We start from the raw sequence: 16,011 nt of genomic DNA, 5'->3' as shown, positions 1-16,011 counted from the left end.
TAACTTTTTAAATGTCAAAATCGTTTATCATCAGTGCTAAATTTTTTTCATATTACTGGTGAAACATGGTTGACAGTTTATGGTTAAAAGGTGACCCTGTTAGGCCCTCAGATGAGTCCTGAATCCAGAATCCGGCCCCTGCTGTGATTGAGTTTGACACCCCTGCTCTGCGGGGTTCAGGTCAGACCAGTTGGTTGGCCAGTCACACACAGTAATATCATGATCAGTAAACCAGATTCTTGATTTCCAAATTAAATGCTAAATTCTGTTTAATCTGAAACTGGGACTTTGGACCACTGAGACCACGACAGTCCAGTTCTTTCTCTCTGTAGCCCAGGTGAGAAGCCTATAATGTTGTCTGTGGTTCAGGATTGGCTCAAACAAGGAACACCTGGACCCGTCTGTGTGGTGGGTCTTGATCCTCTGACTCCAGTCTCAGTCCAGTCCTTGTGAAGCTCCCCTGAGTTCTTGAATCTGCTTTGTTTGACAATCCTCTGAAGGCTGAGCTCATCCCTGCTGCCTGTTCTTACCACACTTTTCCCTTCAGTCAGCTTTCTCTGACATTTCTAGGGCTGTAGTCAACCAAAGAAAAACTTGGTCGACCAAAATCGCACCCAGACACCAATTAATCGATTTATTGTTCAGGTTAAAAAAAAAAAAAAAAAATCATTCATTCATTCATTAAAAAGAAATCACCTTGTTGGGGACTGATTCAACCCATCCAGGTTCCTCACTGCACCTGCTTGGTACTCTAAATGATCCTAAAAAGAACAAGCCTTTGGAAGCATTAATACGTTTTTAGGCTCATCACGTCATACTAAAAAACTAACTAATTAAGAGATCAGCACGCACCAGTCTTTGACCTCCGTGGCCCCGGCGCAGTAACTATTTAAACTCATACAGCCTACAAACCTCAAATCAACGTTTTCATTCGTTTGTAACGGTAACAATAACAGGATCACTTGATCCAGCCCGTGCTGTGTCATTTACTAGCATAAAGCAGGCAGCATGCAGAGTTTTTTCACGGCGGGGAGAGGAAAAAAGTTTGCTCGTCAGAATCTAATTAAAGCTGTCAGCCCTAGACATTTCTATGTTAAGAACAGCCTGATCTTTCAGCAGGGACCTTCTGTGGCTTACCCTCCTGAAAGGGGCCACAGTCATGGACAGGAGTCTTCCCCATGATTGTGGTTGTGTGTGCTAAATCAGAGAGAAAATGAAGGCTCAGGAAACCTTTGTAAGCTGGACTTTTCCACAATATTCTAATATTTGAGATAGTGGATTTTTTTTTAATCTTAGTGAGCTGTAAGCCGTAATCATCATCAAAACAAAAAAGTTTTGAAATATTTCACTTTGTCAGAGATAAGTTTAGAATCTATTAAAGTCTAAGTTACTGATGTAAATAACAGTAAAAAATAAACTTCAATGATATTCTGACTTTTAGATGCACCTGTACGTTGTTTTCTGGGGACTTCTGCACCACAAAGTGATGTTTTTTTTAAACAAAGTGTAGAATTATAAATGCAGGTACTCTCACTTCACTGGCTGCACATCCTCTTGTTGTTTTTTCACACTTAAATAAAAAGCTGTAATTCTGTAAATGAGGCTGGTTCATTTATTTCTCACAGAGCTGTTCATGTTTTTACACCATTTTAGAAAATAGGACTACTGATTATTTTCCATAAAATCTCTGGTGTATAACAGCTAAAAGACAGAAGCAGGCTTTATTTCTGATGACATGATGAAGGATTCAGATTGATTCATCACAGAAGCTGCAACCAGATAAATGTTTGGTTTTACTTCTGAACGATGCTGCAGATGAACTGCTGATGATTTCTATCTAGTATTTCAGCACCAAACGTTCTGTAGAATAAATCACAGTTCTGTCACTGAGAAGCTACTATCCACACTGCTTCTGGTCTCTAAGATCGAGACATTTTCAGGGGAGAAGACGACGCAGAGTTTAGGACCTTCACAGTTTTCCCTCCAGAGTTTTCAGCTTGATCCTTCCTGTGTGGACGCCACCGTGTAGAGGTCGTGTCGTCGCTGAGACGTGATCGGGATCTGCTGTCGTATGTCAGCCAAGTACTGCAGGTCTGAGAACAAACATGAGCACACAGTGATTCTCAAGGTAAAGGAACAATAACATCTATACCAGAGTTCATCAAGTACATTTGCACAAGGGCCAGATTTGGCCTCAACAGAAACTCTGGGGGCCGGATTTTCAAATACACAAAAATTCAATGAACATTTTGGTCTGATTGAAATATTATTGCAGTAGTATTTGTATTTTCCTTGAAACTACAGGACATTTTGAGTCATTACTAGTGAGATCTATCCCTATTATCTAGAATGCAGCAGGCCACAAGGAGACAGGGCTGGCAACAGAAAAGGCTAGACCCCTGAAAATCCCAGAGAATGGGCCCTCCCTGATTGTCATTTAGCACCAACATTAACCCATTTTGACACTTTTAACCCCTTTTTGATACTTTTTGCCTCTTTAACCCAATTTTTGCATGATTTTAACCCCTTTTAAACCAGTTTTCCTGCACGTTTTATCCCCTTTGTGCCACTCTTATGCATTTTTGCCACTTTTATTCTATTTTTTGCCTCTTTTTAACCCCTTTTATTACATTTTTTCAACAATTTTTGCAACTTTAAAAGCATTTTTTCCACTTTTAACCCACTGTTGATACTTTTTGCCCCTTTTTGCCTCCTTAACCCAATTTCTGAAAGATTTTAACCCCCTTTAAACCACTTGTTCTGCATGTTTTATCCCCTTTATGCCACTCTATTATTATATTATATTATTATATTTTTTTTCCACTTTTCTTCAATTTTTGTCACTTTCTCACTTTTTAACCTCTTTACTTTCTTGCACTATTTTTTGTCATTTGTAACCAATTTTTGATACCTTTTGCCCCTTTTTCCTCCTTTACCATTTTTGACACATTTTAACCTCTTTTCACAACTTTTTTTCTGCCAATTTTTGCAACACTTTTGCCAACCTTAACCATTTTTAAAAACATGGACTAATTTTGACAGTACATTTCTGTAAAAACAGATCAAATGGTTAGTCATTCAAAAGCTATTTTAATGTTATTTGTTTGTGGGATGGATTTAACAGCTGCAGACATTTAAAGCAAAAGGATACTCTTAAAATCTTCTTTCCTCCTTTTTCTGAATTTAATGATCTTTCGGGGGCTAGACAGGAAGCTTTGGGGGGCCTGATGTGGGCCCCGGGCCGCCAGTTGATGATCAGTGATCTATACCAACAGTGTCCAAACTATGGTTGGGGTATTCATGTTTTATTAATAAAAACTGGTGCAGATACCACAACACGTCAGACTGTGACCCTGATCTAGAATGACGGCATCTGAGACCACTTTATCTGCTGCAGGAGTTTGGAAGCACCCAGCGGTAATGCTGCAAGTACAGCAGCTTAAATCCCCACCTGTGTGCTTCACCATCTACTACACCCACCAGAGGCACCGGTGTTCATCCCCCGGCATTTTTAATCCCTGCAACCTTGAGCTGTCACTGCCTGGCAAAGCTGGCAAACTTGGATCCTAACGCTGTGAAACTTATCCTGACTTATAAATCTGTTTTTAACGTTGTGAACCTGCGGCCCAAACTGTCAAGGTCTGACCCACAGAAAGCACAGAGACTGTGAAAGGACGTTTCCTACCCCCTGAATCTTTAAGGACAGTGGTTCCCAATCTTTCTTCCTTTTGCCTACCTACTCATATCTAAGAAAAGCTAAGCCCCCCAGGACCCGCACGGAAAAACTTCAACATCAATATTAATCATTTTCATTTATATATTAGTCATTGACAGGATCTCAGTCTCTTGGCTTTAAACAACTAAAGTCAACTTGCTATTAGATCCATCTCATTAAAGATATGACTCTATGAACAGCATCCCACACCTGACCACCAAACACTTAGAAGACCTTGAGGCTTATGCACACATGCTTCTAATAGACTTCAGCTCAGGTTTTAATTCACTAGAATCTCACTTTTTAATGCAAAAACTGAAACAGATACAGTTAACCCTTGCACTCCTGTACCAATTGAACACAGCAAAACGCCTCTCTGTGCCCACACTGACCAGCTCTGGTCTTTACTCTGTACATGTAGGATCTACCCAGAGAATCCTCAGATGATAGTGCCATCCTCGGCTTTATAAACTCTCTGTTACCACTCTGAGACCTTTGTTCACTGGTGTGAAAATATTTACCTTGTGTTTTAAAAAGCATATTCAATCACTAAACATAGCTAAATTTAAACTGGACTGGTTCTACTATCTTTAATACTCTAATGGTGAGGTTTACCACTGTGAACCCGTTATCCAGATATTTTTTTAGTACGTGGCCCTCAGTGAATAAAAAAGCTGGGACACCCCTGATCAAAACAACCTCACCAAAACGGAGTCATTGAACTAACCGATGTCAGCATAGATGATCGCCTCCTCTGCTCCAGCCTTTGAGATAACTTCACCCCTAAAACACAAGAAATCAGTCAAAGTTAACATTTCTTTATAAACAGGTTAAAAAGTCTTTTTGTGAACGCTGGTTTTGTTTCATTCTGCTGCCATAATGTCTGAAATAAGCACTTCTAATGGAAATTATATTTATTTTATTATCTATATCAGGGCTGTCAGCAGTTATGCATTCATTATAGTATAATTAGAGTCCATACAGAGTGCAATACTTTTAAATAGGGCTGAACGATTTGAGAAAATAATCTAATTTCGATTTTGTTCCCCCAATATTGCAATTGTGATTTAATATGCAACTACTTTAAGGTTCCTCATCTTATGTGTTATTCAACAAACATAAGCATTCTGTACTACAACCAATACATGACTACATAAATTAGACTATTGATGAAAGATTAAAAAAAAAAATCTAATTGAGTTTAGCTCATCAACAGCGAATTTGATATTAATCACTACAGTGAAGGGATGATAATTTTTGTTATTCTCATTTTGGTTAAGAAAATCATATCCACAAACAGAAAAAGTATGATTTTACTCAACTATTTTGAAAAAAAGACTTTGAAAATTGTAGCAGTCCAAATTGCAATTTAATGTTGTTTGCAAATAATTACCCAGCCCTGCTTTTTACAAATCATTTCAAATGCATGCTTTATTGTCCCTTTCAGCACACTTTGGTTTGGCCACGTCAGTGCCTCCCTGCAGCTGAAAAATACGCCCTCCACCGCTCCTCAGTGCCTCATTTTTCTATAAAAATTCACAGACTGGTGAAGAACCCGGTCAACAGTTGTTGTCTGCAGAGTCTCTCCATCTCAGTTGCTGAAGCTTGGAACTCCTTTAGAGTAGTCATAGGTGTCTTGGTGTCCTCTCTCTCTAGTCTCCTTCTTGCACGCTCACTCCGTTTGTGAGGACGGTCTGATCTAGGCAGATTTATACGTGACATATTCCTTCATTTCTTCATGATGGATTTAACTGAACTCTGGGGGATGTTCAGAGACATGGAAATGTTTCTGTCTCCATCCCCTGACTTTGACTTTACAATAGCCTTTTCTCTGAGTTGCTTGGAGTGTTCTTTTGTCTTCATGGTGTAATGGTAGCCAGGAATACGGATTAACCAGTGACTGGACCTTCCAGACACAGGTGTCTTTATACTACAGTCACTGAGACACATTCATGGCGCTCAGGTGATCCCCATTTCACTAACTGTGAGACTACTAGCACTAACTGTCTAGACCTCTGATGAATTAGGTCAGTCACTTTGAAGGGGGGAATTTTATTCATCCATTTATTTATTTCTTTGTACACATGAAATATAGAGTTTTATGACATTGATGCATCTTTCACAGGGAAAGAACAGTGTAAAAAAATGTGCTGGTGAGGCAGGAAAACTGAATTAAACTGAATATTTATGCAGTCACTTAATTTAAAATACATACTTTTAAACTGACATTACTTTGTTAAAATCAGTTTTACTTTCAGTTTTTAAAGAAATTTAGTCAAAAAAGGCAAATTATATCAACCATGACTGATTTATAAGATCACTGAAAGGCTAAATCACCCATGGGTGTGATTACTTTTAATAACACTGTATCATAATCTGTCTACCAAAAGTGATTTTTTTTCTTCAAAAATAAAAGCAGATGTGTATCCAACAGGTCAGTTACCCTTACTTTAAACATTTTAAATAATTTGACAGACCCTTGATGTTATAAAATTCTGATATTTTTCAAGTCCTTGTGTACATAAAAACATCACTGTCTAATGAACAGTTCCTGTTTTCAGAACATTTGGATTTTCCTGTCTTTATGCTACCTCTATTTCTGTAGATCTGTTAAAGTTTGTGTGTGTGAGAGTAAGATCGTTTCTGTACGGAGCATTTCCATGACAAACATCTGCTACACCTCAGTAAGTCAGCGTCAGTGCACGCTCGCTGTCTGAGGGTTCAACAGCCCACTCTGCCTCCATGTGCTGAAGTTTTGGACGGCATCCGGCTGACCCTCCACAAGGGTGCACAACTGGAGTGTAAGTATTGAGGCAGAACACGAGGGAAGCGGTTTGAAAAAGGTGTTTCTACCAAGCGGTCCAGTTCAGTTTGGTACACAATTTATTTCCATCAGTAACACGACTGCTCAGCTGGACTGCAAAAACACAGCTGTCTGCTCTATGAGGAGCGGGGAAACGCGAGGAAAACAGTCTAATAACTGCTTAAATTAGGGATATGTGGACCGGTCAGAGATCCAGACTGTTTCCTGGACCATGGACTCTGGTGTGTGGACCTGATTTCAAGCACACAAAGCAGTTCATCAGTGACGGATGTGAAACTGAATTAGCAGCAAAGTTTTGTCATTATGAAGCTTTAGATCATTTGTTTCTCTGTATTTCAGTGATTAACTTCTTTTTGCTTTAGGTAATCTATGAGATCCCTCTGTGGTTGTTAAATCTGGTAATAGTCTGCTGTTAAATTCAGGTTGTATTTTCAAACAAGATCCGTGTACCCCAGCTGTCTTAGTACGGTTCAGTTTTAACACCAGTTAAACCTTCATTTCATTTTTAATAGAACAGATTCACATGGTTCAGCTCCCAACTTTTGGGCTGTTTTGGGCCTCCCAGGTTCAACCAATCAGAGCTTCCAAAAATGAGGTGGTCATCCTCCCCCCTCCTCACTTAAGCTAAAAGTTTCCATCCTCTCCCTGCTGCTCTGACAATGCTCCTAAACCACTTTTAGGCTACAGTGGGTCTCCTTGTTAGGAAGGTGAGGGCACCAAACCGTAACTTTAACATTTTGATGGACTTTTCTTGGAGAATGCTTGAATATTTATTTACCATGGATTTACAACAGTGCTGTGACCCCAGGCCACATAAGAAGCAGTCTCATCTCTGGCCGGAGACGCCGTGGCCACGTACACCTGGTTATCAAGAGCTCTGCAAGGGAGACAAAAGTATTTCTGAAGTTCAGTCAGCAGTAAAGTGAGTTTAAAAACCTTTACAGATGATAGAAAAATCCCAAACATACTACTGTATCATTTATTATTATCAAAACCACAGAAATGTGGGGTTAAATTTATGAATCCAGAAGCTAGAAGCAGTCATGATACGGTAAATGGCTTTCAGCTTGTTTAGTGCTTTTTCTAGTCATCCGACATCTCAAAGCACACCAACCCATTCACACCCATTCACTCACACATTTACACGATGGCGGTAGAGGTTGCTATGGATCAGTATGAGTGTTTCATCAGTATTAGCTAATCTCATCCAGAGGCTTCCTTTCCCATTTACACACCACTGACTCAGCAGACTGGGGTTAACTGTTGTTGCCAAGGACACACTAACATGTGACTGCAGGAGCTGAGGATCGAACTTATAACCTTCTGATTACGAGACGACGACTCTATCTACTGAGCCACAGTATTTTCTTTATTCTGCTCTCCTGTCATTTAGGGATCTTGACCTACATTTCTTGTTATGTCAAGATTAAAAAGCTTGTTTCCTAGCAGTGACAGATAAATTTATCATCATCACAAGAAAACATTCTGGTGATCAAGAAAACATTTGAGTCTGTTTCTATGTCTGTTTTGTTCTTTTGCAACTCTCAGAATACGAGATCCAGACCAAGATCTGAAGAAGCACCAGAAAAATCACTCATTATTCACAAAAATGTAAAGATTTTATATATATTTTATATATACTTTAATAATCCCTAAACTGGCCAGATTTCTCTCTCTCTCTGGGCACTTTGTCCAAAGTATAATCTCAGTATTTCTCATGTTTTGCTATGAAACAAAAGAAGATTGAAGATGAATGCTTCAAATTTTTTTTTGCAGCTCAAGTAAGATTTAATCTGGACTAAATCCTGACAGGACATAAATGAAGATTTTTAATGGACTCTATGTTGTACATACCAGCAACCTGCTGGGGACTACAGATGGAAATTAGCCTATGGCTACAATCTGGCACATTTACATGTTTATGCCCATTAATGTGCATTATCCCACATTACAAATAAGTTAAATAAATAAATAAATAAATGTCATTGCAGCAGACATGATGAAATGAATATTTATTGCAGTATTAAATCACACTATAATTCCACTTACTCTACCTTGAATGTTTTGCTGTGTTGCAGCGGTTTAAATACTAAATACTTGGGCCTTCATATACACAGGTGCCCCTCAGAAAAGCAGAATATCCTGAAAAGTTCATTTTTGCTGTGATTTGATTCATAAAGTTAAACTTCCATGTATTCTACATTTATCTCATAAAAAGTGAAATATTTCAAGACTTTTTTTTGGTCTTCATCTTAAAGGTTATGTCACAAAACTGGCCTACTGGGATAATTTACTCACTTATCACTCTGTGTTTGCTCAGAGCTCCTTTTACACAAATGACTACATCTATGTGATGTGGCAGTGAGGCGATCATCCCGTGGTCCTGCTGGGGTGTTATGAAGCCCAGGTTGCTCTGATAGCAGCCTTCAGCTGGTCTGGATTGTTGGGTCTGGTGTCTCTCATCTTCATCTTGACATTTCCTCAGAGATTCTCTACTGGGTTCAGGTCAGACCAGCTGGATGGCAAAACACAGTAAACCAGTTTCTGGTAGTTTTGGTGCCAGAAAGGAAATCCGTATCTCCATAAAACTTCTCGGCAGATGGAAGCATGAAAGTCTCTAAAATCTCTGGTAGACAGTTGACTCTGGACTTGATAAAGACCAGACCAACAGCAGCAGACACAGTGGCCCCCCAAACCAAGCACCTTGGATTCTGTGCCTCTCTGATCTTCCTCCAGACTCTGGGATCTTGATTGATAATAAAATTCAAAATTTGCTTTCATCTGAAAACAGGAAGTTGGACCACTGAGCAACAGTCCGGTTCTTTTTCTCCTCAGCCCAGCCGAGGAGCTTGTAGCACTGTCACTGGTTCAGGAGTGACTCCTTGTAGTCCATTTCCTGGACCCGTCTGTCTGTGGTGGCTCTTGGCCTGCTGACTCCAGCCTCAGTCCCCTTCTTGTTAGGTTTCCCTAAGTTCCTGAATCAGCTTTATTTGACAGACTGAAAACAACCCTCTACTGAATTCCCGAAAGTGCTCAGTAAAGCAGTGAAGTGCTAGAATGTGGTCTACTGTAGACCTCTCAGGTGTAAAGCCTGACTGTTCAGCAGCAGATCCTGGATCCTGTTCAGCAGTATCAGTGCTTGCCAGACACTTAGAGTAGTGTAATTGTGTAGTTGTTACTCCCTAGCACATCACCCATTCTCTTCCATGTAGGAACGACACCGCCCCTCTTCCAGCCAGTAGGGATGATGCCTGTTCTCCACACGGAGCAGATGAGAGCATGCAACAACTGAAGGATCCTGCATTTACCTGGTGCTTTCCCAGCATTCAGTTGGTTCACCGCCTGTCGAGTTTCCTGTACATCTTACAGGTGGGTCCACACTCACAGCAGCATTTGGAGCTCATGACTAGGGGAATCTGCTGGATAATCTCCTCACAGTAGCCGGATATCGATCCTTGATATTTCACTCCTCTGTCTGGATCGTGCCATCGGGCGTTTTTACTGCAGAGCAGCGCAGAGAGATGCAGGTGCCCTATGGCCTGTATGGCCCTGTGAGCGGGCCCGGCATTGCTATAAGTCATAATCATCTAGATTAAGCAAAAAAAGCTGGAAATATTACACTTTGTATGAGATGAATCTTCTTTATTTCCTCACATGAAATCAATTCTACTTAAAAACCTCACATATACTGGGTCAGGGTTGGTAAGGGTGGCAATATAAATGTCTGATGGTGTTTTCTGTTATCTTATTTTCTATGCTCAGCTGTTCTGTATGTTTTCTGTGGCTCATAATAAAAATGAAGCAATTTGCCAACTGTGTATGAAACTGCATACTGCTGGGAAGATGCTTGACGATGAAGATACTGTAAACTAAACCCTCACATATTAACAGCACAGACTTAAAGACCTGCATGTTTCTAATCAGTGATTGTGGCTCTAGGTCTGACCTTCCTCTCTGCAGCAGCTCCCAGTGAGCCGGTCCAGTCGTCATGTTGAACGCTCCGGGGTAGACGAGCAGTTGACAGCCTGAGGACGAATAAACAACCTGATCAACCGTCCTGTCACAGGGCGCAGAGTAAACAGCGTCATCGTGCTCTCACCTTTCCTTCCGTAGAGCTGAGCAAGCTCTGCAAACCTCATGTCATAACAAATCCCCACGCCGACTTTACAGAATGCTGCAGGAGAGACGGAGATGGGGAAGATTAAAACGATGTTTAAGACTGGAGACCCTCTACCGACTGTCCATGGAGGTGAATGTTTTCATCTCTAAATTTATGCTCTTTATTGATTTTTATGGACCAACCCTTGAGTTTCATTCTGCCAGAGATTCCAGATGAACATCATCTAGTAAGCTCAGTCAGTAACATGAGGTTGACGACCAAAACATTAAGACGAATATGAAAAAAACGACCTGAACATGCTAATAGATTTCTGAAACCTGCTATCGCCCCTTTCCCAACGGGTCTTTCTCTACAATCAAAAATAAGAGTAAAATGTTCACAGGAAGTCAGGAAAATAAAGAATTACGCTGGACTCAGAGAGTATTAATGACCAACCCTACATACTGAGCCACAGTCGCCCAAAAACCAAGCCATGAGGTCAAAGGTACTGCCAGCAGAGCTCAGAGACTGGACTGCTGATGGGCACAGATCTGGGGAGGCAGCAAAAATAACTATCGAGCCAAAACAGAAAAAAATGGAGACACCATCCATCAGTTTATTTAATTAATGAAAGTGTATTAAACAGATTTTTTGTTAAAGTACTTTATTTGTTTGAGGTAAATTAGGTCAAATATTGTGGTAGAGCGCTTAAGAATAATTACATTTAATTTGGTAGGATTTTATTTTTCATTCAATGCCTAAAATACTGTCGGTAGATAGTGGTTTTAATTCGGAAACACTGCCTAGCAGTGGACAGATACATTAATACTAGAATTAAATGCTAATATAGTTGCATATAAATGTAAATTATTAAAGGATTTGATTTTAAGTGTCTTAAAACAGTTACACTGTTGGTTAAAAATGACTGAATACTTAATTAAAATAACGCCAGTAATATATATATTTCATTTCATATGTTGAGTATTTCATTATGTTTATTTTTTCCCATGAATCACATGATCTTAACTTATCAGTTGTCATTTGTTCAGGTTTTCAACCAATTCCTTTTGAAGAAAACTACATGAAAAGATAAAAATCTTCAAGAAAACAAATAACTGAGTTGTCCTGTGTCCCTCTTTTGTCACCTCCAGCCTTTTCAAGTTCAGGCAAACCTGCAGATGAACTAAAGAACTTGACAATAACAGTGGCCTCCATAATCCCCACATGGAGAAGTGTGGCACAACCAGGACTCTTCCAAGAGCTGGTCGCCTGAGCAATTGCTTGGCTTTCATTTGGAGTTTTTTGCAAACTCCACTCAGGATCTCTGGAGCCCAGAAAGAGCGACCAGGTTCTCGGTCACCTCTCTTACTTAGAACCCCCCTCACCGATTGCTCAGTTTGGCCAGCACTAGGAAGAGTCCTGGTTGTGCCAAACTTCTCCCATCTGAGAATTCTGGAGGCCGCTGTTCTCTTGGGAACCTTCATCGCAGCAGAAATGTTTCTGTAGCCTTACCCAGATCTGTGCCTGTCAGTAATCCTGTCTGAGCTCTGCAGCTCCTCTGACCTCATGGTTTCTGCTCTGATATCACTGTGAGCCTTTAGAATCATGTCAAAACAGATTAATTTAACCTTAAGGTGGACTCCAGTGAAATAGGAGCTTAATTTCATGTAAAGGGGTTAAATACTTAGGTCAATGTCATATTTTAGTTTTTTATTTCTAATACATATCCTAAAAGATCTGTCTTCACTTCGTCATGATGGGGTACTGAGTGTACAATTATGAGAATAAAAAGGATTTTTTCAACTGGAGCCCCAGGCTAACCTTGCAAAGCAGATGGATATGCCCGTGTCCTAGTTTCTCACTGGTGAATCCATCTTGCAAAGCTCCCGTCTGAACCGTTTGGGCCCCGTTAGAAAGTGACAGGACCAATCAGCGATGAGAGGCAGTACTTTCAGGCCAGCGGAGTCGTGACGTAAACAAGTAGCATAAAGAGGCCGGTGCAATTACAGCGGAAGAGCTTAGCATGGACGCTGCTAAAGCGCCAGTTTTATCAGAACTTGATGACGTTTCTTCGTTAGAAGAAGAACAAAGAGCAGCAATGAGTTGTTTTCTTTTCAAAAACAACAAAAGTAGAGTACTGACATATATATAATTGCCATGTTTCGCGTTATTCCTCGGTAGTTGCGCACGCGCAGCTTGATAGCGGCTACGTCACGTGTTTTGTTGCTCTAATTGGCCCGTAGAGATGTGACAGACAGAATGTTCAACCAATCACACTCCGAGCTTTTTTCAAAGCCTCTGCCTTTTCCCATTGAAGCTTTCAGGCCTGTCAGGTTAGCACCAGGCTGTTATGTAACAAAATTAAAAAAGTGAAGAGGGTCTGAAAACTTTCTGAATGTTCTATAAATGAGTAACTACATACACAGTTAAGAGTATTTCTTCATCTATCTTGACATAATCCTGTTTAGCTCCAGTGAAAAGTAAATGGATTTAACTAACGAGTGTCAAACATTGACAAACTGTTGCCTGGACTCAACGTCTCAGACTCCTGGAAGCGGATTTTCCCGGGAACGTCGATGTCAAAGAGGTGGATCTAGAAGGAAGAAACATTAAGAACATAAAAAACTTGATGTCCTGCTAAAATCAGTGCTAAAAGGTTGTATGAAATCCTGTAGATGATGCACACGTACCTTTCTGTGTTTGAGGATCATCTCTCCATCAGGCCCAAACACTGTACAGCTGTTAAACAACTTCCCTCCGTCCTCTTCAGGGATGGATCCTGTTTAACACAACATGCACAGCTCAGTCCTTTATTGTCTTTCTGTCAGACCTGATCACTGATTTCCACACAAGTATCAAATCTTCCCCTACCCCCCACCAGGTAGACCTTGTTCTCCTTGGCCATCTCTGACAGCAGCTGTGTGGACTCTCCTGGGATCCTCTCAGCATATGAAGCGAAGAACCCCGTCCCATATGGAGAATTGAAGCATTCCTGAATTAATGAGAGGTGAGAGAACATCAGACAAGGTGAGAGAAAAGGTACGCCACAATAAGGAATTTGACTCTGGTTATTTTGCTCTCAATGGACAGGAATTAAACATTCAATATAAAAAAATAATGTGCTGCACAGCAGTCCAGGGGTTAGGGCTGTTGCCTTGCAGCATGAAGGCTCCTGGTTTAAATTCTGGTGGGACAGGGCCTTACTGTGTGGAGTTTGTATGTTCTCCCCATGTATATGTGGGTTTGGTCTGGTTGAAATACAACCAATCCAACACGAAGCCACCTCTCACCAACTGACTCCTGGGATAGCCCCCGCCCCCTGCGACATCTTACTGGATAAGTCATGTAGATAACAGAAGGATGAAGAAAATAACCTACATTTTTAAAGCCCTTGATAGATATCATAGTTAATAAATCAACTAAATTAATGCTGAATGGACATGATCAAAAAGTATAGAAATATGCAACGATGTGGCACAATCTGTGTCCAGGGTGAGAGCGGCCGGATGAATTTTACCTGTACGCCTCAGAGTCCTAGAGACATACAGGTCAGGAAGAGACAGTAGATGGAAGCCAATCACCATCTCTGCAGAGCTAATTATACGATACAGCCTGTTTCAGTCCCTCGCTGTGGCTGCAGCGTCAAGATGGTAACAGTGATGTGAGGATGGCCTCAATGATGCTGCTAAACTGATGTTCAGCTCCCACTTGTCCTGAGTGATAAGGGGGTCCCCAGGAAGCAGAAAGAGTCCAAAGATAAGAGAAGATAAGATAAGATGTTCCTTTATTAGTCCAGCAAGGGGAAATTCCAAAAAGTGGAAACCTGGGAGTCACAGAGGGTTATGAAGGCAGGGGCGAGGGTGGCAGCGTCCTTCCTGAATTCACAACCATTTCAACTGCTTCAGAGCGTGGAGCTTCAGGTTGTTCTGACCATACCTGATCAACAGATTGTCCAGCTCCCACCTGTAGGTGGACTCATCCTCACCAAAGGTGAGTCCGATAGGGGTCACGTTGTCCGGGAACCTCAGGAGCTTGACAGACTGGTGACTGAAGCTGCAGCTGTTTGTATACAGGGGGAAGAGGAGAAAGAACGCAGTCCTGGGGGGAACCGGTGCTGATGGTTTCGTTTCCTCAGCTTCACCTGCTGCTTCCTGACAAACAGGAAGACTATGATCCACCTGCAGGTGGAGTCAGGCTCGTTCAGCTGGGAGACCATGTTACGATTTAATCTAAATTTCGATTAGCTGCCCAGCTTTAGCTTTGATAAAATCAGTGTCACATAAAGGTCCCTTTTAAACACAGAAGGTTGCAGAATGTAGGACCTTTAAGCTCCCCCTCATTGGTTCCTTCTCTGCTCTACTTCTCTGTTTGCAGCTGTTCCTCTCTGAAATAAATTTACAGACCTCTTTGAGGAAATAACAAACTAATATAGCAGCAGTGCTCAGCCCCCAGCCTCCCTCAGGGTTCACCCCCACTTTGGGCCCCCTCCTCACCGGCAGCAGCACCATGTTGCTGCCCTGACCCGCCGCCTCCTTCACCATCCTCCGGGCTCTGCTGAGGTTGTCTCCTTTGACGGCTGACACCTGCAGCTGGACCACCGCCAGACGGAACTCTGGGAGAAAACAGCAGACACCGTTATTTGATTTCAACATTTCACTTGTTAAATTACAGCGTCAAAACTTTATTAACATCACCGGAAATGTTCGTGTTTACATGTATGCTAGTTAGCTTAAACAACAGTGAAACAAATAAAGAAAATTATACTTACTGCTCATTGTCTTTGCTAATGTGGACATGAGTTCAGGTTGCTGTTTGGTTCCACAGTCCACAGTTGACAGAAGACCACGTGACCCTAGTTGACAGTGCGCCTTTCAAAGTAAGTGTCCGTCCTAAGTTAGTAACGGTTAGCAAACCTTTAAAGCGTTGTTTATAAAACAAAACAGCCCTTTACGATGTAAACCAACGTCTACGGTCATATAGAGTCTACTCCTGAAGCTTAACAACAGATCAAGTTGGATGCCAATGCTCGTCGGATATCCACAACTTTTATTTTGCAAACCCATGAAGAAGTGACGTCATTGGGGGCGGGGCTTATTCCATGGCTGCTCTCATTGACTAAACAAGTCACCGACAAATATTAACTTTTAATTAACATAAGTTTTCGACAAATATTAACCTAGCTGACAAATATCAACTTGTTTTATCGTCCCAAAGGTCCAGAAAAGGTCCTCGTTATATTCAAAAGGTCAAATTTGAGAAGTTTCGCACAACTTCAGTCAATATTTTACGTATAAATAAACGCTGTCATGGTCACACCTCCTGAGGATGGAGCTACTGTAGTTTAGAAAATCTTTGAGAAAAAAATGTCTTTTA

At 41.1% G+C, this 16,011-nt stretch overlaps 1 protein-coding gene across 1 annotated transcript; it reads right to left on the bottom strand.

The window, feature by feature from the left end:
- Positions 1-1,598: 1,598 nt before the first annotated feature.
- nit2 (nitrilase family, member 2) lies at positions 1,599-15,473 on the bottom strand. The gene is made up of 10 exons (XM_041790634.1): positions 15,407-15,473; positions 15,132-15,250; positions 13,510-13,630; positions 13,329-13,417; positions 13,138-13,231; positions 10,639-10,713; positions 10,486-10,564; positions 7,318-7,416; positions 4,443-4,498; positions 1,599-2,093 (listed from the first exon to the last, which is right to left on the bottom strand). Exons 1-10 carry the CDS (start codon positions 15,432-15,434, stop codon positions 1,993-1,995), a joined length of 861 nt encoding a protein of 286 aa, XP_041646568.1. The 5' UTR covers positions 15,435-15,473; the 3' UTR covers positions 1,599-1,992.
- Positions 15,474-16,011: the final 538 nt, after the last annotated feature.

Source organism: Cheilinus undulatus, linkage group 7 (genome assembly GCF_018320785.1).
Source record: "Cheilinus undulatus linkage group 7, ASM1832078v1, whole genome shotgun sequence".
Taxonomy (NCBI): Eukaryota; Metazoa; Chordata; class Actinopteri; order Labriformes; family Labridae; genus Cheilinus; species Cheilinus undulatus.
Note: the sequence above shows the minus strand (reverse complement) of the source record. Positions and strands in the feature narration are given on the sequence as shown.